We start from the raw sequence: 27,140 nt of genomic DNA, 5'->3' as shown, positions 1-27,140 counted from the left end.
GGCTCACATTTGTCAAAAGAGGGTGTTAGGCATGAGGAGATACTAAGTTATGACACAAAAGACAACTTTGTGAGCAAGGTCCTACGGGACTTGCAGGGTTGGGGACAAAACGAGCAAGGACTAAATCCTGGGGGGCAACTTGGGGCTCCCGGGGAGCAAGGTTTGGGCTCTAAAGGATGCCGCGGGGAAGGCAGGGTCGCGTTCTGCCCTGCCGCTGGAGTGGACAAGCTGTTGCGACCCGGACAACGCTCCGCTCCAACCTCCGCTTTTGCCTCAGAAGCGGTTCTTTGCCTCAGAAGCGGTTTTTCGTCTCCGCAGCGCCTCCCCGCGTTCGTGTCGCTGTCCCTACCAAGATTGTCCCTTCCCTCTCACCCTACCGCGGGGCTGGCGGAAACGCGCCGTCACTTCCCCGCGCGTAGAGCGCTTGCGCCAAAGCGACGGCTGTTCTTGCGCTCGGACGGGTGCGCGGCCGCCGATTGGCTGCGTGGGCACGTCGACGGGAAGACGCGCGGCGCTGCGTTGCTCCGCCCCCGGCGCTCCTGGTCTCGGCCGAGCCCGCAGAACTGGGGTCATTGGCCAAGTGGGGGCAGCTTTCGGCCCGCCGCCGAACTGATCCGCTGAGCCAGTCGCCGCCGCTGCTGCTGCTGCTGCCGCCGCCGCCGCCGCCCCGTGCGCCGTGACCCGCGACCCCAGACCCCGACCCCTTTCCGATCGGCCCGCGCGCCCCAAGCCCGGTCCGGGCGGCGCGGCGGGAGGATGAGCGGCGGGCGGCGGAAGGAGGAGCCGTCTCAGCCGCAGCTGGCCAACGGGGCCCTCAAAGTCTCTGTCTGGAGCAAGGTGCTGCGGAGCGACGCGGCCTGGGAGGACAAGGTGCGGTGGGGCTTGGTGAGGGCGCACGTCCGAGGAGCCGGCTGGGACTCGGGGACGAATGGACAGGCCCGAGTCTGCCCCTGCCCCTGCCCCCGTCCGGGCGCGGCCGAATGTTCGGGGTGGTGGGGCGGGTGGCCCGGGGGTGTCGGGCTCGGGGCTCAGCACGGAGTGGCCTAAGGGTGAAGTCGCCTGGGTCACGCAGGAAACAGCAAGGAGGAGGCGGAGGAGTTGCCCCCCGCGGGCAGGTCGGGCGCCTCAACTGCGAGAGTGGGCTGGACTCGGGTAGATCTCCGCCTTTTACTGCCAGGGGGAGCTTGAGTAAGTGACTTAGCTTGTCGAGTTAACTACTTGCCCCTGTGGTTAGCACGCACGGTGACGGTAGCAGACTTCTACTGAACACTTGCTGTGTGTCAGGCGCTCTCTGTGCATCGGTGATGTGGGGTACCGAGGTGCGGTAGAGCGCTTAGCGCATCGCGAGGCTCGCCAGAGGTGAGCTGCCAGCGCTTCGCCGCTGAATGAGAAAACCCACTACCCTGGTAAGTGTGAGAGTTGAGAGGGGAGACGGAGACCGCCTGTCAGGGGTGAGCGTGTGTGCGCGCGAGGGAGCGGGGGAGAAACCAGCGAATGTGTGTGAGGAATGGTGGGGGGACTTCAGGATGTCCTTACTGGTCACACGCATTCAGAAGATCTGCGTGTAAGCACTTCCCCAGCCCTGCTCCATGGTGTGGAAGGAACCATCACACAGAGCTTGATTCCAGTGGGCCTGAAAAGAATGTTAGATTTGCGATCTTTTCCTTGTTTGTTTGTTTGTTTTGGATTGATGAAGTCGGTGTTCCTGGAGCTCCTGTAAGGGGGGATGGGAGGCACTTCCTGAAGGTGCCCTTTGTCCTGCCCCCAGTCCTGCCCAGCTCTTGTAAAACCTTTCTGATTTGCTGTGTCATTTCTTTCTTTTCTTGTGTAAGGACGGACTGGTTTCTGCAGTCCAGGGGAGGTCAGAAACCTGAGTCTTCCGTGTTCTTGTATGAAAATTAGATATGCTGGCACCTGCCTCCAGCATTTTTGTTTCTAATCTGATCTCTCTTTTGTGACTTACTCAAAATTCAGTGTGTGGGAAGGTGATTCTGAAATGGTTAACAGTCAGCCCTTCTGCCTGCAGATAGTCTGTCCAGGTCTCCCCAGGTCAGATAACAGGCCAGTAGCTCAATTACTATCATAGCAATGTCATTTTTGTAGCTTCTGAAAAAAATGATTTTTCTAAAAATTTTTATGTAGAGCACAACACCCTGGAAGTCATCACTTAAGGTAACTAAATACATCATTTTTTACCATATTTTAGTATAAGAAGATGTGGAGATTTGAGAACCATATATCATTACTTTTGGGGAAAATTTCTCTGGAAGATGCATTTAGCAGAAAGCTTTTCTGTTCCACACCTATTACGAGAGGTTCTTTTGTGGCACCCACTCCAGATAATGCACACATTCTCTCTCTTTTCAACAGGATGAATTTTTAGATGTGATCTACTGGTTCCGACAGATCATTGCTGTGGTCCTAGGTGTCATTTGGGGAGTGTTACCGTTGCGAGGTTTCTTGGGAATAGCAGGGTAAGTCTTGATTTTTGGTTTTGTGTGTGTGTGTGTGTGTGTAATGACTAAGGTGAAAAAAACAGCCCCATGATGGCACTCCTGGGTCTGATGCAGCACTTCTCAGTTCAACAGGCCTGGGAGCATCTTGGGTCAGGCATGCTACCTTTACGGAGATCTGGGTTAGTTTGTTCATTCGTGGGTCCATAGTGACCTCATAGGAGAGGTTGTCATGTTGCCTGTTGGTAGCAGGCATCTAGTTCTGACGTGATCTTTGTTGCCTATGGAAGTTTGGAAAGTGGAAGAGCTTCTGTGCTTGATGACCACTTCCTTGTGCTCTGTGCTGGATGTCCTGAATCTTGGCTTTGGCAGAAGTTGTTTTAAGTCCCTGCCTTTTTTTTTTTTTGGTTGCACCTCCTGGCGTGTGGGATCTTTAGTTCCCTGAACAGGGATTGAACTTGTGTCCCCTGCAGTGGAAGTGCAAGGTCTTAACCACTGGACCACCAGGGAAGTCTCAGGTCCCTACACTTTAAAGGCAGTGAAAAAGTAGGAGATTGGGCCCTCCGTCTTTTTATTATGTACTGTGGCAGCAGTTGACACCAGCCCCTGGTCATGGGTAAGCTTGTTAACAAGTCACCAAAAGTGAGTCTGCATGCCTGCCAGGTTGAATTAAAAGGATTTGTGGGAATTGTCTTATGATAGGAGTTGTGGGCAAGTTGTGATACAAATGGACAGGCAGGCCTCTGGCCTTTTCTCTTTTCACACAGAGAATACAAACTGTCATACTCATCCATGGAAAATCACATAGATTGTTTTAACCGTGATCACATCTCTTATTATTCCCTTACTCTGGGGTGAAAAGTGTGAAATCGTTTCAAACCCATTTGAGTTGCCTGTTTGCTCAGAAGATAACCCAAAAGGAGGTTTTTGATTTATGTTGCTGAGCAAAGTGTTTGTCCAAGGAAGCCATAAGGGTTTATCCTCTGACTGACTTTGACGGAGTGGACTTTTGTTTGTTTGTTTTGTTTTTTTTTTTTTTTGGCACACGGGCTTAGTTGCTCCGTGGCATGTGGGATCTTCCTGGAGCAGGGATCGAACCTGTGTCCCCTGCATTGGCAGGCGGATTCTTAACCACTGCGCCACCTAGGAAGCCCATGGAGTGGACTTTTGATGAAGACTCATTGAGGGTGATGAGACACAGGCAGGACCTGGGGTTCACAGAGGTCTTCTCGGGGTGGAAGTGGTATGTAGATACACTTTTAGAACGTTGGTCACCCTGTTTGAGCTTTTCTGTGAGAAAAGAGGCAGATACAAAGAAGATGCCAGAGAAGGCAGAAGGCAATCTAAAGGCAAAAGGTAGTCAGTCTCCTATCTTCCCCAGATCACTTTTCTAGGAGAGGATGACACTGGTTCAAACCCCCTGCACCTATCTGGTCTTGCAGGAGTCCTGCGGGATTTCTCTGAAGTCACCTAATCTGGGAATAATATTGCAAAGACTAGAGCTAATCTAGTATCCTTCCCACTGTGGCAAATGGGTAAGGCTGCCCAAACAGATTTTTTTTTAAACTTTATAGAAAGCTCTGGATTCAAGTTCCAGCTCTGCCACTTTCAAGCTATGTAATTTGGAGCTCACTTTCTGAGACTCAGTTTCCTCATTAAAATCGGGGCAGTAGAGAAGTACCTTCCTCGTGAGATTGTTGTGTGAATTAATTGAGATGGTACAAGTACATTGCTAAATGTAGGGCTTAGTACATCATAGGTACTCCATCAGGGGTTAACTGCAATCATATGATTAGCTTTACAAAGAGTGATAAAGTATGGCTGGCTATTGAGAAGACAAACGGGGTGTTTGTAGTGAATTCACCTTGGAGTGGCTTACCCATCATGCCACTTTCTCAGGACTACCTGTTTTCTAGGATTCGGTCCCACTCTGTCCTGCCAGAGCGTTTCTCTCACTCCAGAGGAATCCCTTCCCTCCTTTGGTTGGCACCTCTTCCCCTGCTCTTGGAAAGTGCCCAAGGACATTGATTTTTCCACACACACCCCTTCTCCTCCATCTGTCTGACTCAGCTGCCTGGTGCTCAGTTCTGGTGACCATCTCCTCCTCACTTCCTGCCTTCGCTGCCCCCTGTCTGGACTCCCGCTTGACTTCTCTTCGTTTCTGGTGTCGCCACCAGTTAGGGCCTATTAAGGTGAAGCCATTTCCTTGGGTATCATTATTTAAAATTTGTCTGGGAACTGAGTGTGATGGTTCTGCTCTGTCTGCTAAGGTTTTGCATTATTGGAGAGGGGCTCTGTTCCTCCATCTCTGGCTCTCTGTCTCCCACAGAGCTTGGCACATGATTAAGAGGTGCTCAGTGAATGCTTGTTAAAATTTTTGAAAAGCTGAAACAAATTCCCATTGACCCTTGGAAGCAGATTCGTATATTACCTTCCAGCCCTGAAGTCAGTACTTGTTAGAGATGTATTATTTTGTTAAAATTTTGACTGGAGTTTTTAAGATAGAATTGTTAGAAATCTATTTGAGGGACTTCCCTGGTGGTCCAGTGGTTAAGAATCTGCCTTAAGTGCAGGGAACATGGGTTCGAACCCTGGTCAGGGAACTAAGATCCCACGTGCCTTGGGGGCAACTAAGCCTGCGTGCGCCACAACTACTGATCATGCGGGCCACAACTAGAGCGAAGCCCGTGTGCCACAACAAAAGATCCCACATGCCACAACAAAGATCCTGCATGCTGCAGCTAAGACCTGATGCAACCAAAAATTAAATAAATGAACAATGAAAAAAAAAATCCATTTGAGAGTCAGTCTTTTTTTCGCCCTCTTTTTTGGCTGCGCAGCGTACAGGATCTTAGTTCCCCTACCAGGGATCGAATCCGCGGCCCCCTGCAGTGGAAGCATAGAGTCTTCACCACTGGACCGCCAGGGAACTCCCCAGCATGTTCATTTCTTTGTCCACACATTTGCTGTGTAGTTCTCCTGTTTACAATATAGAATTTATGCCCATCCTTAAAGCTTCATGTGAGCCCTTCCAGTCCTTTCCTGACCCCTCCCCCTTGACCACCAGGCATTTAAATGCATTTGTTTCTATGACCACTTTCTACTTAATGTGTGACCTTGGAAGGCAGGGCCTGTGTCAGCCCTTTTCTCTCTCCCTGTCATCCTTTATGTCTTTCCCTTTCCCATCTCGCTAAGCAACCACTTTTACAGCTGGAGACTCTCAATGAGTCTCCAGTCACTCTCCAGCCGTAGCTTATTAGCTGAGCCCCAGAGTGACATTTCTAAATCCCATTAGCAGGCTCTGTCTAGAGCCACTAACTCAGCTTGTCCAAAATGGAACTCCTATCAGGGGGAGGTAGTCAGATTGGCTGGGTCCCAAGATTTCTAGTAGACAATAAGGATGTGGCCATGACATAGCCAAGCCAAGGACTGTATTTCGTGTGAAATCCAAGAAAAACTGTCGGTCCTTCCTGACTCCCTGTTTGTTACTGGACCTGTGGTTCTCCCAGGCCCTTAGACTTAAAGCTTTTGGGGCTTCTTGCCTCCCCATTCAGCCATTTTCCCAGTCCCTGTCCTCAAACTTTATTTGTACTTATGTCCCGAAACAGGTTTAAACCAGTCCCAGCTCCTGCTCCTTCCACTCATGAGAAAGCCCGTACTCTGTCTACACTAGACTTCCTGGTGTATGCACACCCTACCTCATTGTTACCTTGCTCAGACAGCCTCAGGGTCTGTTCTGCCACCCACCTGCCCCATCCTGATTTACACTCCTCACCACCGTCTTACTGCCCTGCCCTGCACTAGCCCACACTTCATCCACTAGGAGGAGCCTGTTCTCTTTGCATTTTCCACTGCAGCCTTCAGAAGGGATGTGGCTTAAGGCATCAAAGTCTCCCATTAGATTAGGTGCTGTACCTGGAAAGATTATGAAGAAAGTTTTGATCACTTTATATTACTTTTACACAATGACAGTACCAAGAGATCAGTAGAAAGAGTGATATGTTACTCCTTATGGTATTTGGATTCCTGCATCAGTTAAATCATACATGATGGGGACCAAAGACCTTCTTGGAAGTGTTCATAAACCTCTGGTTTCAATTCCACTCTGATTGCTGTTGTTGGCGCCCTGATAGATGGTGGGCTGAGGGCAGGAACTGTCATGTTCATCTGCATCAAGTTCACTAGCGGACAGTGGACATTCAGAAGTTGTCTCCCATTGGGAATTATGCAGGGGCTGCTTTACTATGCTCTTGCTTGCTTAAGTAGGCCATGAAGCAGCCACTTAACATGTGTTTTTCCCATGGCCACCCCCTACCCAAGCTGGAGCTACCTGGAGGCCCATGTCAGGTACTGGTCCTGTTTGGGATTTTTCAGCAGCCTTCTGTTACTTCAAGGGGACTTGGAGAACTGAGGTGTGCTTTATATTTATTTTTTGCTTTTGCTGGTCAACTAAAAAGAGTTGCTCCTTTTTTACATCTCTAGCACAACTAAGTGGGCAGCTCCATTGAGGGCCTAGGTGTTTTCACGTATTATTTCGTTTGCCCCCATAATACAAACAGTTAACTGCAACAGCAGGTGCCCCATAGAGCTGGATCATGTTGGTGGGAGTTGTGAGTCTTCCAAGCTTACAATGTATGTTTAGTGCTTGTCCTCTCTCGCTTCAGATTCTGCCTGATCAATGCAGGCGTCCTGTACCTCTACTTTAGCAACTACCTGCAGATAGATGAGGAAGAATATGGCGGCACGTGGGAGCTCACAAAAGAAGGGTTTATGACATCGTTTGCCTTGTTCATGGTATGTGTAGCTGATAATTTTACAGCAAGTTTTGGCATTTCCAGAGACATCAGTTATTCAGGGGGAGCCCCTTGACTGAGTTACACTATGTGATTTGGGTACCATTTTTCAAGACTTCTGAGGCTGAAGGGCATATCCTTTCCTGAGTTAATGTCCCAAAAGGTGTGATGTGATACACTGTGTAGCCTCCCTGTAGTGTGCAAAACCAAGGCTCGTTGTCAGTTTCTAGATCTAATACTCAACTCTGGCTGCATATTAAAAACTGGGAAACATTTAAAAATATATTCATAATAGCCAAAAAAATGCAAACAACCATCACCTGATGAATGGCTAGATGAAATATTGTATACCCAAGTAGTAGAATATTACTTGCCCATAAAGAGGAATGAAGTACTGGTACATGCTACAACAAGGATGTTAGGTGAACCAATCCAGACACAAAAGACCACAAATCGTGTGATTCCATTTATGTGAAATGTTCAGAATAGGCAAATCCATATGGATAAAAAGTAGATTAGTGGTTGCCGGTGGCAGGGGTCGTGGGGAAATGGGAAAATGGGAGTAGGTTTTGTTTTCAGGGTGATGAAAATGCTCCAAAATGTTTTTACAACTCTGAGTACACTAAAAACCTCTGAATTGTATACTTTAAAAGAGTAAACTTTATGAAATATGAATTGTATCTCAAAGTTAATTTTTTAAAATTGTAGACCCTAGCCCAAACCAATAAAATCAAAATCTCTGGGAGGTGGTGCCCGGGCATTTCTCTGTATGTTTTTAAAGGTCCCCCGAGACTGCAAAGGACAGTCAGCTTTGAGAACCTTTGCTTTATTTGATATGAAAGCTGACAGGACATGACAGTGGTTTCATTTTCGTGTTTGTTGCTAATACTAACACTTGCAGTACAGTTTGCTTTACCTATATCCGTTCCACACCTATAAGTCTAAGCCCTCGCCCTCTGGTCACTGTTTGGCAGGGAGAGAGACTTGTCCAGGGTCCCTTTGGGAACACAGGAAGGTGGTCCTGGGCTCTATTAGATTGAATTCAGTGAAATGATGTAGGCCTCCAAGCAGCTTAGGCATTGGATAGCCCCCAGGAAGTCCACTGTGCACACGTTCTTAGGACGCTTTTGTTTTGTAGAATAAGAGCCTGTGTTGACCCTGTTGGTGAGGGGACCTGTGAACATTGCTTGTTTCCTCTCCAGGTCATCTGGATCATCTTTTACACTGCCATCCACTATGACTGATCGGTGCATGGCCCCCACCTGCTCCCGGTCCGCTCCAAAGGACCCTCTTAGTTACACCACGGAAACATGATTATTAGGGGCAGCCCAGCCACATGGAACCTGGAAGACCCACGTTTCCTGGACCAAGAATCAGTGTGTTGGGCGTCAGTGTTTTCTGCAAGGGTTGTGACCTGAAACTTTTTAAAGAACCATCCACCTTTTGGGGAAGCATTTCTGAATCGTCCATCACCAACCATTTCTTCTTGGATACCATCATGAAACACCTGTTTGCCGACTGGAGCTGTCCTATAATTTGGTGCACCTCTGGATCCGGATGAAACATTAAATTGTCTTCCTTCTCCATCAGGTGTACAGTTTTTAAACTATCAATCATTGGCATTTCAAGTCGTCTGAAAACAGTATGGCAGTATGTGCGTGGTCCATAGCACAGTACAAGCAGCATCTAATAACAGTTTTCATTGTAGAATGTTTTCAGATACTTGAATAAATCAGATCTTTAACTGAGACCCTGTTGATGATACCTGGTGAAGCCTTTCCCACCTCACCTCTAGCCTCAGAACCCAGTAGGAGCAATAGGGGTGGCGCCCTCCCCTCCCCTTCCCTCCTCCCTCTCCCTGCTCTCCATGCTCCCTTAGCAGCTCCAGCCAGGCTTCTTTCCCTTAACTGGCAGCAGGGAAATCGAGGGCTGGAGTTGGTATAGGCTGTGGCCTTGGCTTTGTGGAGAGAGGGCTTACCACCTTCTGGTGCCCTGCTGCCCCTGCACAGCACTGAGGGCCATCACGGACCTCACTGCAGCATGCTAGCTCAAATGGTGTCATTTTGCATTTGGCCACAAGATGGCGAGGCTGTTGTAGCCAGGAAAGCTTAGCCAGAGTCCAGTGAGCCACAGAATGAAAGATCTGAGCTAGGACTGTCCAGAGAAGGGGCTTAATGGGGGCGTGGAGGACCTGGACCGTCAGAGGTCCTGCTCTTTGCTGTGGCGGTCAGGTAGAAGTTGACAGCCCAGGTTCTGCTACCATTTAAGCCACCCATCCCCTCTGCTTTCCTATCCCTTCTAGGCCAGAGTCCTACCTTCTGAGGTGTGGTGGCATTCTGAGTGAGACTGGTCAGTTTTCTTTAAATGATTATTTTTTTTCTCCTTGGTGCAGGTGGTTGTTTTCTACCTTGTGGGAGGGGTTGTGGGGATGTAGAATGAGACTCTCAACAGGCAGAGGGAGGAAGATGGTACTGGGAATCCCAAACTCAGGAACTGACTGGGTCAGACTGAGGAGTCTTTTTTTTTTGGAGTCCTGGCCCTGCTCTTAACTGGTCCATACTCGAACTAGAGATTATAGGTCGGGTCATGGCACTGGGAGGAGGTTAAGTGACTTCTTAGGGCTGAGAGAGAAGGAACAGAGGATACAGGTGGGACTCTGGATGTGCCTCTGTGTCCCAGCCCTCCCCTCGCTCTGTGCAGCCTTGCCTCTGGGGTGCTCAGTCAGGCTGAGCTGAGTTGGGGTTCTAGGTGCTGCAGCCTTAGTTCCCCTTTCGGCCTCTGCTTTGGGCCTTGGTATCGTCCAAGGAGTTGTCATCAGTCAGGCTGATGTAGGAGCTAATGGCCTCCCGGAGCCCCTCACTGAGGAGGGACTCCTCCCTTGTGGCAGATGCTTCAGAGAACAGGAGAGAGCTGTGGAGAGGGGGAAAAGAGTTGGGTCAGGGAGCCTCACCCTCTTCCCTGTCCCTGCCACACAGTTCCCTGTTCCCAAAACCTGCTGAAAAACTCACAGTGGTTCCCTGTTCCATGTCAAATCAGACCCCTCCTTGACTTCACTCAGGACTGGTGCTCTCTGTTGTACCCCATCTTGTCTGGCCTTCCACCCTGGCCACCCTGGTGCCCAGGCATGCCCTACATCCATGCCCACCCCAGCAGAACTGCTGGCTCTGTATGAGTTCAGTCTGTGCTTACTGGCTCCCAGGAAGATGACCTCCCTGAAGGTGACAAGCCCATTCCAGGTTCCCAGGGGTGGGTCCTTCTGACTCTCCTTTGTTCTGCCTGCATGTTCCAGGGGCCCCTCACCTGTCCAGCTCTTTCCAATTGAGTGGTGTCGTCTGCACAGTCACAGGTAGGGGTATGGACTTGCCAGAGAGTGGGCCAGCCCTCCGCAGGGCACAGGGCTCCTTGAGGAGGCAGCAGATGTCATCCGCCAGCTCTGAGGAAGAGACCTAGACCTTTGACATGGCTGACTCCAGCCCTGCTTTCCTCCCTAACCTACCCTCACACTGACAGCTTTCTACTCTTGGCAGGTGAGAGCTTGCACTCCAAGCTGTTAATCTGGGAGCTGAGATGCAGTCACAGGTCATTCTGGGCTAGGTTTGGGGAGACTTAAATTTACCGTGTGATTTTGGGTACATTGCTGGACCTCTTTGAGCCCCGGTTTCTGGTTAAGGAAGTGCTTTAGAAAGAAGAAAGCTAAGGAATGACTTGTTCTGTCAGTATCTGCTGCATGGAATGACCATGCAGAAATCCCCTGATCAGTTTTCCCAGTAGTGACCTCTGCTCGCTGCCTCTTTGACGCTGTGCTGCAGTGGCTGCATCCTCCAGTGCCTGGTACAGGACCGGCGCCAGAAAATGCTGAGGATCAACTGAATTCCACACGAGCAACAGCTCTGGACCTAGTTCCTGTGGAGAGAACTGTGCCAGCCACCGGGGACCCTGACTCAGAACCACAGTGGTGGGTGAGGTACTGGCCTGCACTTACACGGGACATCTGTGTGGCTCTGTGGGCATGAGATCAAGTTAGGGCTCCCAGGCTGTGTTTCTTGGCACAGGGACTGGCATGGAGAAAGGGGAGGGCCTTCTCCTGTTTGGATATTGTCCAGCAGGCAAAATGTCCAAGGGCATGACTAACTGCCCCCCCCCAGACCCCACATCCCAGCCCACTCTCGTAGAGGCAGGGGACAGCCATACCGGAGTAATGGTCCACCAGGGCCTGGAGTGAGGGGAAGGTGAGGCGTGGTGAGATGTACAGCCATCCATTGTCAAGGCGCTGGATCCTGTAGTGTTTGACCTTGTCCCAGGATGCAGGGCGGCTGAGGCGGACTGACAGGGAGTAACAGCCTGAGGAGGAAAGGGTCTGGGGTAGGACTAAGGCCCTGCTGAGACCCAGCCCAGCCCAGGATGGAAGAAGGAAGACATGAAGTGGCCACAGAGAGTGGCCACCGGGCCCAGATGGAAAGGAAAGGGGACGGGACAAAGACTTGCTCTCTTGGTCGTAAATGACACACATGCATAATAGCTAGGGCTCTTGTGAGGATGAAATGAGATAACGCACACAGAGGACTCAGAACAGGGCCTGCCTCACGTTAGTGGCCATTAAGTGTTGGCTGCTGTTATAGAGACTCAAGTGGACAGAAGTGTTGGCATGTGAACATGTGTCAGTAGACGTCAGCAAGGACGTGGAGAAAGAGGAATTCTTGCCGTGCTGGTGGAAAGATAAATTAGTATAAGCCACTTTGGAAACAGTTGGCACCAACTAGTCGAGTTGAACATGCTCATACCTCACAACCCAGCAGTTCCATCCCAGCATGACACCTTGCAAATACACGAACAAAAATATTCATAGCAGCGTTGTTGAGAAAAGCCCCAAACTGCAAACAGCCCATATGCACTCAAGAGAATGGTAGATTCTAGAATGTAACACTACTCAGCAGTAAAAGTTAATAACCACCACACACACAAGCACAGATAAATGTTTAAAATAATAAGCAGAAACGGCAAGTCACAGACGCGTATGTTCAGTATGATTCTATTTGAAGCTCAGAGGCAGCCAAGGCTATTGCACAGAGATGCATGTTTGGCAAAACTGTGAAGAAAAATAGCTAATTAACACAGTGAAGCAGGCCGGGGCTTCAAAGGGACTGTTGCACAATTTCTTAAGCTGGTAGTTGGGCATATGGATGTTGGTCTTATTATTAGTCTTTAACCTATACCTGAATATTATATATACTGATGCATGTGAAAGAATTTTTCAGTTTTGTTTTAGGTTTTTGGTTTTTTTTTTGGCCATGCCATGTCACTTGCGATCTCAGGTCTGAGACCAGGGACTGAACCCAGGCCATGGTAGTGAAAGCCTAGAATCCTAACCACTAGCTACCAGAGAACTCCCTGTTTTAGTTTTTAAAATCAACTTTATTGAGGTATAATTTGTATAAAATAAAATGCATATATTTTAACTGTACAGTTTGATAGGTTTCAACAAAAATTTTACTTTAAAAAAAAGGAAAAAAAAAAGGATAACTGGCTAGAAGAGGAAAAGCACATGGTTGAAAAATGAATAGAGAAAAACGACTATATAAAATCGTAACTGAACCTCCCTGGTGGCCCAGTGGTTGAGAATTCACGTGCCAATGCTGGGGACACGGGTTCAATCCCTGGTCTGGGAAGATCCACATGCCATGGAGCAACTAAGCCTGTGTGCCACAACTACTGAGCCCACCTGCCACAACTACTGAAGCCTGAGCACCTAGAGTCTGTGCTCTGCAACAAGAGAAGCCACCTCACTGAGAAGCCTGTGCACCACAACAAAGACTAGCCCCTGTTCACCACAACTAGAGAAAGCCTACACACAGCCAAAAAAAAAAAAAAATTAAAAAAATAAATAAAATCATAACTATATAACTATATAAAGCTAGGCCTCCAATAGTAGTTTTCAGCAGATAAGGATGCACATGAGAGCTCTTTATGACTGTAAACTGGGATTCATTTCTTAAGTCAACACTTCATCACAGCCGAATGGGAAAAGGGTGCTTGGTGAAATGATAGTAATGGCCTGTTATCACCGTCTGCTGACCTGAGGCCTCCTGCAGCTTTGGTTTACTGAGCGCCACTACGCGCTTTCTACATGCATTATCTCATCTAACTCTCATTGCCACCCCATGACGCGGATACAGTTATCCCCACCTTACAGATAACAAAGCTGGCACAGAGAACCTGGAAGAAGAGGCAGCGACCCTGTCACTTTACCTTTCCCTGTGGGATGCTGACAAAATTCAGGAGTCAATTTCCCAAACCACAGGTACTGCTCAGTTTTAGGAAGCTTTTACTTTGAGGAAATGATCTAAATACTCCATTAAAAGGCAGAGATTTTCAAACTCTGTTGTAAAAAGCAAGACCCAGGTACGTGATAAACACACTTTGAATATTAAAACGCTGGCTAAAAGTAAAAAGATGGAAAAATGTGTATCATGCAAACATTAATCATAGGAAAGCTGGAATGATTATGTTAATATCAGAAAAGTAGAGTTCAAGACCAAGAGTATTACCAGAGATAAAAGGATATCCTGAATTTGTATGCACCCAGAGATTCAAAATATAGTAGCAAAGCCAACAGTATTAACAGAAGAAATAGATGTGCATAATTATAACTGGAGATTTCAACACTCTTCTCTCAGTACTTGATAGGAGAGAAAAATCAATAAGCTAGGGACTTCTCTGGTGGCACAGTGGTTAAGAATCAGCCTGCCAAGAAAAGAGAAATCTCAAAAAAAAAAAAAAAAAAAGAATCAGCCTGCCAATGCAGGGGACACAGGTTTGAGCCCTAAGCCAGGAAGATCCTTGGAGCAACTAAGCCCGTGTGCCACAACTACTGAGCCTGTGCTCTATAGCCCATGAGCTACAACTATTGAGCCCATGTGCCACAACTGCTGAAGCCCACGTGCCTAGAACCTGTGCTCCACAAGAAGAGAAGCCACCGCAATGAGAAGCCCGTGAACTACAACGAAGAGTAGCCCCCGCTCACCGCAACTAGAGAAAGCCCGTGTGCCTGTGGCCACCCAACGCAGCCAATAAATAAATAAATAAATAAATATATTTTTTAAAAAAGAAAAAAATCAGTAGGGCTATAGAAGAGTTCAACAATGCAATCAGCCCTTAATTAACAAACATTGGTTCAACAAGTGCACATGGAATATTCAAGGCAGACTAGAGACTGGGCCGTAAAAACAGAAATTTAAAAGGATTGAAACAAAGGTATGTTTTCTGACCACAACAGAATTAAGTTATAAATTAATAACAAAAAGATCTGATACTTGGAAATAACCCAGGGATCAAAGAAGAAATCACCAACAAAATTAGAAAATATTTTTAACTAATAATAAAAATTTGTGAGCTCAGCTAAATCAGGACTTAAAGGTACATTTGTAGTTTTAAATCTTAACATTTAGGACTTCCTAGGTGGCGCAGTGGTTAAGAATCTGCCTGCCAATGCAGGGAACATGGATTCAATCCCTGCCCCAGGAAGATACCACATGCTGCAGAGCAACTAACCCCGTGTGCCACAACTATTGGGCCTGTGCTCTAGAGCCCATGAGCCACAAATATTGAGCCCATGTGCTGCAACTACTGAAGCCCACGTGCCTAGAGCCTGTGCTCTCCAAAAGAGAAGCCACCACAATGAGGAGCCCACACACCACAATGAAGAGTAGCCCCCGCTCACTGCAACTAGAGAAAGCCCGTGTGCAGTAATGAAGACCCAACACAGCCAATAATAAATAAATAAATTTGGAAAAAAAATCTTACATTTGAAAAAAAGGCATGAAGTGAATTTTCTTTTTTTAAGATTTTCTTTCTTTGATGTGGACCATTTTTAAAGTCTTTATTGAATTTGTTACAGTGTTGCTTCTGCTTCATGTTTTGGTTTTTTGGCCAGGAAACGTGTGGGATCTTAGCTCCCCAACAAGGGATCAAACCCACACCTGCAGTGGAGGGCGAGTCTTAACCATGGAAGTCCCTAAGTTTCTACTTTCAAAAGCTGAAAAAAGAATAAATTTAAGTAGAAGGAAGGAAATAAAGATAATGCGAAAATAAAAGAAATAGAAAACAGTAAAGAAAAATCAAATGCTGATTTTTATCAATCTTGAAAAGTTTGAGAAAATTTATAAAGCTCAAACTAGACTGATCAAGAAACAACCCCCCACCCCCACCCCACAAATTACCAATATCAGGAATGAAGAGGGGACATCACTATATTTCCTACACACATTAAAAGGATAAGGGCATATTATGAACAACTTTATGCCAATAAATTCCACAACTTGGATGAAATGGACAAATTCCTTAAAAGACACAAGTGATCAAAACTGACATAAGAAATAGAAAATTTGAAGAGACTTATTTCTATTGCAGAAATTGAATTCATAATTTTAAAACTTGCCTCAAAGACAGCTCTGCGTCCAGATGGCTTGACTAGTGCTTTCTGTCAAACATTTAAAGAAGAAATAATACCAATTTTAAAGAAACTCTTTAAGAAAATAGAGAGGGTAATATTTCCCCACCCATTTTTGAGGCCAGCAATTAACTTGCTATAAAAACCAGGCAAAAAACATTATGAGAAAACTATAGATCAGTATCTCTCTATATGTAGACACAAAAAATCCTTAACACACTATTAGCAAACTGAATCCAGCAATATATAAAAAAGATAATACATTATGACTAAATTGGCTTTATCCCAGAAATACAAGTTGATTTAAAACTTGAACATCAATGTTAACTCACTATATTAGTAGAATAAAGGAGAAAAAACATGATCACCTAGAGAAATGTAGAAAAATAATTTGATAAAATTCAACACCCATCATGATTTGTAAAAAAAGAAAAAACTACAAATAGAAGGTGTAATAATTTCCTATTGCTGCTGTAACAAATGGCAATATATTTAGTGGTTTAAAATAAAAATGTATTATCTTACAATTTGGGGGATCATAAATCTGAAATGGGTTTCACTAAACTAAAATCAAGGTATCAGCAGGCCTGTATTTCTTCTACATGCTCTAGAGGAGAATCCATTTCTTTGCCTTCTCAGTTTCTACAAGCCACCTGCATTCCTTAGCTCTTGGCCCCTTACTCCGTCTTGAAAGCCAGCAGCGTAGTATCTTCCAATCTCTCTCAAACTCTTACCCTCTTACCTCCTTCTTGAAAAGACCCTTGTGATTTCATTGGGTTCATCTGGGTAATCCATCAGCTGGCCAATTAACCCGCTGAACTAAGTGACCAGATGGGGTAATCCCCATCTCAAAATCCTTCATCATGTCTACAAACTCTCTTTTGCAATGTAAGATAGTTCATATTGACAGGTTTCAGGGATTAGGACCTGGACATCGCTGGGGGGCTATCCTGCCTACCACAGAAGGGTACTGCCTCTAACCCTGACATAGAGAATCTGTGAAAAATCTGTAAGTAACGTCATACTTAATAGGAAAGACTGAATTTTTCCTTCTAAGATTAAGAACATGGGACGTCCCTTGCAGTCCAGTGGTTGAGACTTCGCCTTCCAATGCAGGGGGTGCAGGTTTGATCCCTGGTCAGGGAGCTAGGAAGCCACATGCCTCAAGGCCAAAAAACAAGCATAAAGCATAAGCAATATTGTGACAAATTCAATAAAGACTTTAAAAATGGTCCATATCAAAAAAAAACTTAAAAAAAGAACAGGGACTTCCCTGGTGGTGCAGTGGTTAAGAATCTGCCTGCCAATGTAGGGGACACGGGTTCAATCCCTGGTCTGGGAAGATCCCACATGCCGTGAAGCCACTAAGCCCATGCGCCACAACTGCTGATCCCGCATGCCGCTACTGCTGAAGCCCGCACGCCTAAAGCCCATGCTTTGCAACAAGAGAAGCCACCGCAGTGAGAAGCCCATGCACCACAATGAAGAGTAGCCCCCACTTGCTGCAACCAGAGAAAAGCCTGTGCGCACAACAAAGACCCAACACAGCCAAAAAACAAAAAAATAAATTTTTTAAAATAAAGTAAAATTAAAAAAGAACAAAGCAAGAATGTTCTTTCCACTTTACTTGTTATACTAGAGTATAACATCAGTGCAATAAGGCAAGAAAAAAATGAAAGGTATCTGCACTGGAAAATAAGTAAACTATATCTATACATAATGTGTGACCACACGTAGAAAATCCTAAGGAACCTACAAAAAAGCTACTAGAACTAAGAAGTGAATTTAGCAAGGCTACAGGATACAAAGTCAATATATTTTGAGAAGTCTGGGGTAGGGTCCCTGCTTCCTTTTCCTTGTTGCCTACCTGATTCTGGAGACCCCTTGACTCTGTACCTTTAAGAAGAATCTCTTCTGGAAATGTGCTGTGACCCTGAAAAAGCTCTGTGGTTGGGAAAGGGCTACATATCTGAACATAGGCCCTGGCAGCCAACTAATCAGCTGAATGAAGTGACCAGGTCCCTCTATGGGGCCTGGTTCTCCAGCCACCCCCCCCCGGCCACTGTCACTACGGTTACTAGAACCAGGAAGGGTCCACACAGCTACACCGAGGATCTGACTGGTAGACTCAGAGAGATAAGCAAGCTCTGTCAGCCCCATGTGGGGGTGTCTATCCCATTGTGGGGGCAGTCACCTACCAAGGCCATCTGTGACTGCCCTATTTGCCTGGTATCCTGCTGTTCCTTCTCACTGCATGCTCCAGCCAGTCCCAAACATCTGCCGCTGTCTCCCAGTTCCAGGACATCTTTTATTTTATTTATTTTTAATTAATTAATTAATTAATTTGGCTGTGTTGGGTCTTTGTTGCTGCATGCGGGCTTTCTCTAATTGTGGCAAGTGGGGGCTCCTCTGTGGCGGTGCATGCGCTTCTCATTGTGGTGGCTTCTCTTGTTTCAGAGAACGGGCTCTATGTGGGCAGGCTGCAGTAATTATAGCATGTGGGCTCAGTAGTTGTGGCATTTGGGCCCTAGAGCATGAGCTTCAGTAGTTGCGGCACATGGGATCAGTAATTGTGGCTCGTGGGCTTAGTTGCTCCGGACGCACGTGGGATCTTCCTAGACCAGGGCTCGAACCCATGTCCCCTGCATTGGCAGGCAGATTCTTCACCACTGCACCACCAGGGAAGTCCCAGGACATCTTCTTTTAAACTCAGACTCCCTGGGCTCACATCCCACACAGAGTCACACACTATAACACCCCTGCATACTATAACCCTGGCTGTGTCTCTAAGATGCATTATTTGACCTCTTGGATCTGTTTCTTCATCTGTAAAAGGGGATAATTATTGTCGCCATCTCAGTAGACTAGCACAAGGATTCAGGTAGTAGAGCAGGTAGAGCATTTAGCAGCATCTGACATGCAGCAAGCCTCTAGTACTCCTCGTCAGTTCCCTGGTCCTTTGCTCACACTGTTCCTTTTATGTGGAACACTCTTCCACCTGAGTAACCACCAGCCTTTCTTTCACAACCCATTTCCTGCTCAGACAGCTCCTCTCCAGAGCACCTTCTCTGCCTGGGTGAAGCCCCAGCTCCAGGCTTGCCCAGACACAAATGCTAGCACCAAAAGTCCTATTCTCCCATCGTCTGTCCCTCACCACTACCCCACCCTACCATACAACCAACTGTGAGCCTCACGGGGGATGGTTCTAATTTATCTGCTCACCATCTTCCTGTCTCAGAAAACAGCAGCACAATTCATCCATTACTAAGCTCTTAACCCTGGCATCATCCCTGACAGCTTCCATTCTCTCTCGCCTCCCATCCAGCCCCACAGAAAACCCTACTGGCTACATTCCAAACATATCCGGAATCCAACCACTTCTTACCCTGCAACAACTTCCCATGTGGCTTCCCACTTCCGCCTCATCCCCTGCCAAATCCTCTCTTTGCACAGCAGAGGGATCCGATCATGTCACTCCCATACTTAGAACCCTCCCTGTCACATATAAAATAAATCCAAAGCCCTCCCCCGCTGGAAAGGCCTTGCATGACCCAACTTCTGGTGACCTTGGACCTGCTCCAGGCACACCTGCCTCCTGCTGAGGATGCACCTGTTAACTCTCTTCCTCTTAACTGCTGCTTTATTGTTTCTTTGTGGCACTTGTCATGATCAGATGCTTAATTACTATTTGTTCACTGTCCACACTGCCAGCTAGATTGTGGGCAGGGATTTTGCTTTTTATATTGTTGAATCCCCAGCATTTAGAACAGTAGCTGATGCAGAGTCACCATGCAATATTTATTTGTTGAATGAATTACCGAATCTCTGTGATAAACACTGGACACAGCCATGATTACAAGCAGACTTGAGGAGTCTTTGCCACCATTTGCACTCCTACTGCTGTGAACACAGAGGATGTTGGGGGCCAGTCTACCCTACCCCAGCTCCTCATCCTCTCTCCTCCCCTCAGTGTACATACATGAATTCATCCACTTACCCATGTATACAGTAAACATCTGTTGAGCACTAGCTACAAGCTGGCACTGCACTAGCTCCAGACAGGTAATCATATCTTTGTATTCTGAAGAAAGAAGTCCTGTCCCTCCAGCACATCCCTCAGCCAGAATTTTCCTTTATGGTCCTCATTCTCAAGTATTTAGTTCCCCTGCTCTTAGACCACATACCCTGACTTTGTTTTAAGGAATACATTTATTGCAGCTACTGAAGGGGTCTTTTGAGGATGCTATGGGAGGTAAGAGCAAAGAGTGACACATAACCTGGGGAAGTGACATTGCAATGGGTCATAAAGGATCAGTGTGAGTTGGCCAAGTGGAGGAATGGAGGAGAGGGCTTTCTAGGCTGAGGGAAGCTCGTATGCAGGGATGCAGCAGTGGAAAGAACAAGGTGTGCTCACTCATGGAGTGTTCTGGTGGGCAGTGGGCCAGAAGGCAGGCTGTGGGAAGGAATGGTGGGAGCTGTGGCTGCGTGCAGGGCCTAGAGGGTGACCATTGGAACAAAGGCAAGGAAAGTACTAGGTCCCAGATTCCAGAAAGCCCAGCAGGCTTAGCCAATATCACACCTTGGCCTGCAGTGACCTGTGGGGTCCGGCACCACATCCTCTCAGGTGTTCTGATGGTGATGAGGGGAGGAGGAGAGGGGTCCACAGTGGTGTGAGGGAGTAGATTAAAAATGGGGCATGGGGGACTTCCCTGGTGGTAAACTTGTTAAGAATCTGCCTGGCAATGCAGTGGTCATGGGTTTGATCCCACATGCCACAGAGCAGCTGAGCCCGTGTGCCACAACTACTAAAGTCCATGCACCTAGAGCCCGTGCTCTGCAACAAGAGAAGCCACTGCACTGAGAAGCCTGTGCACCGCAATGAAGAGTAGCCCCCGCTCGCTGCAACTAGAGAAAGCCCGTGCACATCAACGAAGACCCAATGCAGCCAATAAATAAATTTAGAAAAAAAAACCCCAAAACTCTGCACGGGAGGTAGACCAAGCAGGACCCTCTGAACGTCTACTAAGACCTCTGAGAAGCTGATACCCTCAAGGATGCTGCAGCTTGGACCCTCGACTGAAGCCTGAGGATAGGAAACACAACTTGGCAGGCCTGACTCAGAGGAGATGCTTCTAAGTGTTTCTCAGCTGACAGAAAGGACAGAGGTGAGCCCCTCAGGGGCAGGAAGCAGGTCTCGCTCACGCTCAACACAGTATACACACACAGTAGGACATCAGGAAGGCAAGAGGGTGATGCTATTGGGGTCTGGCCCTGGTGTTGACCTCTGGAGCGCTCCTGGGACCTCCACAAACTCTTCATGCTCCTTCATAGACCAAGGTTTTCAGCTGGACTTGGGCCCTGCCATGGTTCCCCCCAGGCCTAGAACACAATCAGGTATGTCAGAGGGACTCGGGGGAAGATGGGGGATCGTCCCCTCTCCGCTCCAGACTCTGAGGAGTGTTTTGGGGAGCTCAGTGGCCCCAGGCCTTCCTCCTTGGTCCACCCACAGTCTCAAAGCCCTTGCAGAATTCCCTTCCCAGAGGTACATCTGGATCTTGGGCCAAAGAAATATTGATCCTGATATCACACACTCAGTCAACAGTTAATTACTGTTATATATGACAAGATGCATTATGTAAACATGAAAAACGTCTCTCATTCCTTGACTTTGTGTTCCCTAGATTGGAACTGTGTTTTCAAACTTAAAAGAACATGAGAACCATCCAGAGAGCTTGTGAAGGAAGCAGATTTCTGACCTCTGTGCCCAACAGTCTGATTCGGCAGATCTGCGGTGGGGCCCAAGAGTGCGTTGGCAAGATGTTCCCCTGACAATTCCTGTACACTCAGGTCTCAAAACCACCATTCTATGGCGTCACTCGGGCCCCTACAGCTTCTTATAGTGTCAAACATTTTTTAACCACAAACCACAGTATGAAATTTTACACTGTGACCCAGGACACACTTAAAATTATCAAAAACAAAAGTTTGATGAAGCAATATTTTCCCCAACTCCAGTGATGCACCCTAATGTTTTCAGCTGTATTTCACTTTATTTTTTTTTAAATAAATTATTTTACTTATGGGCTGCGTTGGGTCTTCGTTGCGGCATACGGGCTCTAAAGCGCAGGTTCCATAGTTGTGGCGCACGGGCTTAGTTGCTCCGTGGCATGTGGGATCTTCCCAGAGCAGGGCTCGATCCCGTGTCCCCTGCATTGGCAGGCAGATTCTTAACCACTGCGCCACCTAGGAAGTCCTGTATTTCACTTTAAACACTCACTGGTCCAGATCCACTAAATCAATGGGTCTCAACCTTGACTGCACATCAGAGTCACCTGGGGGGCTTTTGTAGCTTCCAGGGCGCAGGTCACACCCCTGACCAATTAAATCAGAAACTCTGGGGGTAGGGTGCATCCATCAGTAATTTATAAATCTTCCCCAAGTGATTCAGACACACAGCCAAGGTCTAGATCCGTGGTTCTTAAAGTGCGGTCCCCAGACTAACAGCAGCAAGCATCACCTGCGAACTTGTTGGAAAGACAAATTCTCAGGCCCCAGACTCACCAAATGAGAACTGGCTGGACCAGGTTTAACCAACCCTCCAGGTGATCCTGATGCCCACCCAGGCTCGAGACCCACTGGTCTATAACCACTGCATTAACCCGATTTCTTGGTCCACAATGGGTCGTGACCTGAAACTTGACAAACATTTTCTGAAAGGAAGCCCCAGTTGAAGAGATTAGAAATTAGTGTCAGGAGACTTGCCTCTCCTGCAGAATTGGCAAATTCCTTCCTTTTTTGATAATGAGAGCTGCATTCTGTTCTCTCCCCTTTTGGTGTTGCTATGGGGAACCTCAGAGTCAAATCTAATCTTAATCCCAGCAATTTTGTGGATCCTTAAAGATCCTATGGATTCTTTACACCTTAAACTTACACAGTGCTGCATATCAATTATGTCTCAATACAACTGGAAGGGAAAAAAAGCACCCTATGCATTCTTATCTGCTCTGCTTTCTCCTTTCTTGCTCCACAAGTTCCTCTTGTACATGTGCCCTCTTAGAACTTTGCAAAGTGGCATTAAGTTCTGGTCACTATGCTCTTGGGGTTGAACGGGGTCAGAGAAGGGGTGGGGGTGGGGCAGCTGAGCTCGGAGCGCTTCCTGTGGCTTCTCAGGCTCACTGGGGCCCGGTCTGCAGCACCTCTGCCCCCAGTAGCACCGCTATGGTTTCCTGTTTGTATCTGCTGCACTTGAGCCAGCCCCCCACCCTGGCCAGCATACGGGTGTGTGTGAGCATGGGATGCGGGCGCTGCCTGGAAAATGGTAGGAGGGGCTGGGGAGAGGTCAACCCCAAGGCTCCCAAAGGAAGGGAAGGAGAGGCAAAGACCCCAGCAGGGAGACTGAGTGGAGAGCTGAGTAGAACAACGCACCAAAGTTAGTTCAGTTTAGGGCAGGCACAGGGGGTCCGTCCTCACTCCTGAATAGCTTCTCCCTAGTCCACCCCTGTGATTATAATGCCACCAGTATCGTCACAGGTGGGGCTCTCTTGGGTGTCTGAAGTGAGATGAACCTCAGCTGGGTATGAATCGCAGCTCTGTACTTATTAGCTGTGTCTCCCCAGGCAAGTTGTTTCTCTTCTCCAAAGTCTCAGTTTCCCCATCTGTAAAATGGGGCCATTGGAAGTACAATCCCCACGGTGTTGTTTGAAGGCACGTAAAGGGCCTCACATAAACATGGGCACTGCGACCCCTTCAATGTCCCCTCTGTCCCTGCTGTAAAAGACTCAGGGCGGGGACTTCCCTGGTGGTCGAGTGGCCAAGACTCCATGCTCCCAATGCAGGGGGCCTGGGTTTGATCCCTGGTCTGGAAACTAGACCCCACGTGCCGTAAGTAAAGATCCCAAGTGCCGCAACTAAGACCTGTCTCAGCCAAATAAATACATACATAAATAAATATTTTTAAAAAGTGAGAGAGAGACTCATGGTGGCAACTCAAAGAGCAGCAGGGGCACAGAGACAGACTCAGCTTTGTATTTTGTTTGCAAAGGCCCTGCACCTGGGGAGGGAGAAGTCCCACATGAACATGCAGGATGACATGTCCCTATCCTTCTGTGGGCCTCAGTTTCCCCATCTGCACAGCAGAGAGAGGAAGAACGTGAGGTGACTCTTAGTTTTCTGGTCACTGGCTGGTGACCCAAAACACAGAGACCTTGTCAACATTTTGCCAAGAGATCAGGCTGCTGTTGTGTCTTGGGGAGGGAGAAATCATTGCTGGTCAAGGCAGGGAAATCCTGCGACTATATTACAAGTCCCAGTTGCCAAAGTGTTGGCGGAGCCTGGATTCCTCCTGTGGGCAACTCACACCCACTTTTAGAAATGCAGGTTCTTGCCCCGTTGTTGATGGGTTCTCATGGCAGCAACATGTGGTTGGTCAGCCAGACTGCTTGAGTTCAAGGCCAGGTCTCCAGCCCTTCACATGTGGCCTCCTACCTCTACCCCAAGTCACATCACACCCGGCTCTCGGCATGAAAGGGACGAGCCCAGAGTGGGGCTGAGCCTACCCACCTTTCCTGGTCTGGCTCTCCCGGATGAGGAAGGCCCCTCCGGGGTTTCCAGGCAGCAGCAGCAGCTCCTCAGCTTTCTCCCGGCTCAGGCCCTCATACAGCCACCTGTGGAGTGGGGGTGGGAAGCAGAGAGGGTCAGGGGTCAGCCTGGGGGGGGGCTGGGCCAAGACTTTACTGGAAACTCTCCTCTCTCTGTGGGCCTCAGAGTTCCCAGTGTCCCATAAAGAGCTGGCCTGGGGTCTCTCAAGCCCCCCAGCTTTGTCCTGGTCTTGACTCCAGGGGCCTCAGAGGACAATCTGATGGGGTCAGCCCCAGCCTTTTCCGACTGAAGACCTCATTCCAAAGTGGCCAGGGTCTGGGGGCAGGTCAGGTGATCCCAGACCCTTTCCTATCATTGCCCCGTTCCCCCGGCGTCCCTACGCCATCCACTCACATTTCCAAGCCTCCACCTCTCCAGGAATTGCCCCTACTTTTAAAAAAAAGTTTAGTAAATATTTTATTTCAACAGTTTAAAGTTTAACTTTGTAGCCAAAAGGCATGCAGGTGAACATTTACGCGCCATCACTGAAATCTAACTCCCACTGGTGCTTATCTGTGGGTAGAAAGTTTGGAACTAGAATGTTCAAGACATTCCAAAACTTTGGAAAAAATCATGTGCCCCACCGATGGCCGTACGCGCCTCTTCCAATGCTGGGATTGTTGATAACTCTGAGCCCACATTTTCCTTCCTTTCTTCACTTAATCCTTCTCCTGTATATGTCCATGAAGGACTTTACTGCAATGGAAAGTTCAAGGAAGTTGTGCAGGAATCTCTTGGCTTACTAGTCCATCAGCCTCTTACTGTCTCCAGAGTCACGCCCTGGGGTCCCAGGCAAAACCTCCAGAAGCCAGTTTGATGGAAATGGCTGCCTCCCTGTCATTTTGTGAAATTCCAGTCAAAGCCAGAGTCAGGGTTGAGTTGATTCCGAGTAAATAAAGTAGAGAAGCTGTGATTCTCTTGGTGCCAGCCGCAAACTGAGCCTAGTTTTATAGTAAATAAAACACATCATTCATATGACTCATGAAAATTGAGGCTATAAAAGAAGCAGTGGCAAGGAAAGGGGACTCTTAGAGGTAGTCAGTGTTTCCTCTGCCCAGCAGGCCCAGGCCACTGGGAGACACATGACCTCTGTGTGAGCCGATTCTGTGAGGTGTCCACATGTCCGAAGATCCTGTGTTACTTTCAACAGAGCCAGGTGCACCGTGAGCTTCAGAAAGGAAGGCCATCCAGTGTGGGAGTCGAGCTTTTGCTCAGAACTGAAGAGCGGCTGTCACAGCACACACAGCGACACGTTCCTGGCTCCAGGTTATTCACTGCCTTTCTCTCTCAACATAGAATTTGCTCTGGAGTCAGTTTGTCACTTAGTCTTGGCAAGAGATGGCTCAGCTTTGTAAGAGATGCTGCGTCCCTGAGTCCAGCCCTTGAGAGGAAATGCTTCTTTGAAGGGCAGCCTGAGGACTTCCTGGGGACATTTATGCCGGCTGCCCCCGCCTCCTGCAAGTCCCTTTCAGCATTCTCCACCACCAGCGTCCCGGCCACCCTCTGAAGCCTGGGCAACGCGTCTCCGTGAGGCCTTCCTGAGCCCCCTCCTCTGGGCTCCCAAGTCTCAAAGGCTGACCTGAGAGAGTCAGTTCTCAGCTCCTGTTGAGGGCAGGGTCTGGGCCTGATTCTCCCCTGCCCCCAGCTTTGCTCAGCATAAGACTGGGTGTAAAGAACTACACCCGCGGGAGGAGAAAGCAGGAAGCTCCCCCGAGGCAGGGCCTGGGGTGTGAACTCACCTGTGGGAGACCTTGGCCACATGGATGCTGGGGATGCTGTACTTTCTGCCTGAGACGTCCGACAGCACCGTCCACCAGTCTCCATCCCTGGAGAGAGAAGGGTGAGGGGACCCCTCTCAGCAGGGCCAAGGCCCTGGGCACTGCTCATTTGGGATTCACAAGGACCCTCCAGGCTGGGTCCTATGGCTACCTATCCCACCTGAGTTTCCCAGGTTTCCTTGCGCCAGCCAGTCTGGATCCCTCCTGGGTGGTGGATGGCCTGATTCAGGGCCCCCTGCAAGGCCCTGCCCACCCACTGCTTCTCCCTGCAGGTTTGTCAAGCTGCCTAAAGTCCCACCATAAGAGCCCAGGGTGAGCTCGGCATTGAAGGCCGTGCTCTTTTGTCCTGGAAGGGGCCCCTCCTCCCATTAATGTATCTTAAGGGACTGGGGGAGGGGACAAAGCACCCCACACAGCACCCTCAGAGGGACTTACTCAGAGACGATGGTCAGTGGCTCCCCCAGTCTCAGCGACAGCTCTGCCTGCTCGCCTACTGGGAAACTGCCCAAGGCCACAGCTTTGGCCTTGCTGCTCTCTGGATGGAGGGACAGAGATGGTCACCCTCTGGCCAGACATGCGTGCCAGTGGAGGCTGGGCTCCCACCATCAGTCCTCCCACAGGTTCCCTAGGGTGGCATGTCTGCTGGGATCCCAGGTTGGCAACCTGGAATCTGATGCTTTCTCATAGGGCTCTAGAGAGCCCTGGGGGTGCCCAGACATCTCTTGGGGTCCCCTAAAGAAAGGATTGATGTGGCAAGAAGAGTGGGGCTCCTGGCTACAATCCCATTTTTATACAGATCATCACAGGAGATTTTGATAAAGGAATTCTGCTGTTCAGCAAACTTACAACGGATGGCTCTAAGCAAGTATCAGCCTGGATCTGAGCTCAGCTTCTGAAAGGCATTGATGAGGTGGCCACCAGATGCACTAGGTTTGAGGGGCTGGGAGGTGCACATGGCGGGGGAGGGTTCCTGGAGGGGCCCAGGAAATCACTGACCTGGACGGGCTCTGTAGCCCTGGAGAGCCGTGCACGT

General features: G+C 48.4%; 2 protein-coding genes across 5 annotated transcripts; one reads left to right on the top strand and one right to left on the bottom strand.

Annotated features, from left to right (window-relative positions):
* Window positions 1-515: 515 nt before the first annotated feature.
* On the top strand, window positions 516-8,996 carry RAB5IF (RAB5 interacting factor). 4 transcript variants are annotated; one of them, XM_057702193.1, is made up of 5 exons: window positions 516-870; window positions 2,143-2,172; window positions 2,371-2,474; window positions 7,118-7,247; window positions 8,449-8,996. In XM_057702193.1, exons 1-5 carry the CDS (start codon window positions 757-759, stop codon window positions 8,488-8,490), a joined length of 420 nt encoding a protein of 139 aa, XP_057558176.1. In that variant the 5' UTR covers window positions 516-756; the 3' UTR covers window positions 8,491-8,996. The 4 variants fall into 4 exon arrangements, with proteins under 4 accessions (XP_057558176.1, XP_057558177.1, XP_057558179.1 ...); XM_057702197.1 differs by lacking the exon at window positions 516-870 and adding an exon at window positions 915-1,406; XM_057702194.1 differs by lacking the exon at window positions 2,143-2,172 and having other exon boundaries at window positions 516-885.
* Window positions 8,989-27,062, bottom strand: SLA2 (Src like adaptor 2). Its single transcript, XM_057704049.1, has 7 exons — window positions 26,981-27,062; window positions 26,543-26,642; window positions 26,069-26,155; window positions 24,252-24,355; window positions 11,438-11,587; window positions 10,547-10,679; window positions 8,989-10,156 (listed from the first exon to the last, which is right to left on the bottom strand). The coding sequence occupies exons 1-7, from the start codon at window positions 27,060-27,062 to the stop codon at window positions 10,006-10,008; spliced, it is 807 nt and encodes a 268-aa protein (XP_057560032.1). The 3' UTR covers window positions 8,989-10,005.
* Window positions 27,063-27,140: the final 78 nt, after the last annotated feature.

This window comes from Hippopotamus amphibius, chromosome 12 (assembly GCF_030028045.1).
Source record: "Hippopotamus amphibius kiboko isolate mHipAmp2 chromosome 12, mHipAmp2.hap2, whole genome shotgun sequence".
Lineage (NCBI taxonomy): Eukaryota > Metazoa > Chordata > Mammalia > Artiodactyla > Hippopotamidae > Hippopotamus > Hippopotamus amphibius.
Note: the sequence above shows the minus strand (reverse complement) of the source record. Positions and strands in the feature narration are given on the sequence as shown.

Excerpts from the sequence above, each read along its gene's own strand:
- RAB5IF (XM_057702193.1), top strand. The coding sequence starts at position 757 with ATGAGCGGCGGGCGGCGGAAGGAGGAGCCGTCTCAGCCGCAGCTGGCC. Across the intron at positions 871-2,142 it reads ACGCGGCCTGGGAGGACAAG|AGCACAACACCCTGGAAGTC; the intron begins GTGCGGTGGGGC and ends ATTTTTATGTAG. Across the intron at positions 2,475-7,117 it reads GGTTTCTTGGGAATAGCAGG|ATTCTGCCTGATCAATGCAG; the intron begins GTAAGTCTTGAT and ends CTCTCGCTTCAG.
- SLA2 (XM_057704049.1), bottom strand. The coding sequence starts at position 27,062 with ATGTGCACCTCCCAGCCCCTCAAACCTAGTGCATCTGGTGGCCACCTC. Across the intron at positions 26,156-26,542 it reads CCACTGACCATCGTCTCTGA|GGATGGAGACTGGTGGACGG; the intron begins GTAAGTCCCTCT and ends TTCTCTCTCCAG. Across the intron at positions 10,157-10,546 it reads AATTGGAAAGAGCTGGACAG|CTCTCTCCTGTTCTCTGAAG; the intron begins GTGAGGGGCCCC and ends CCCTCTCCACAG.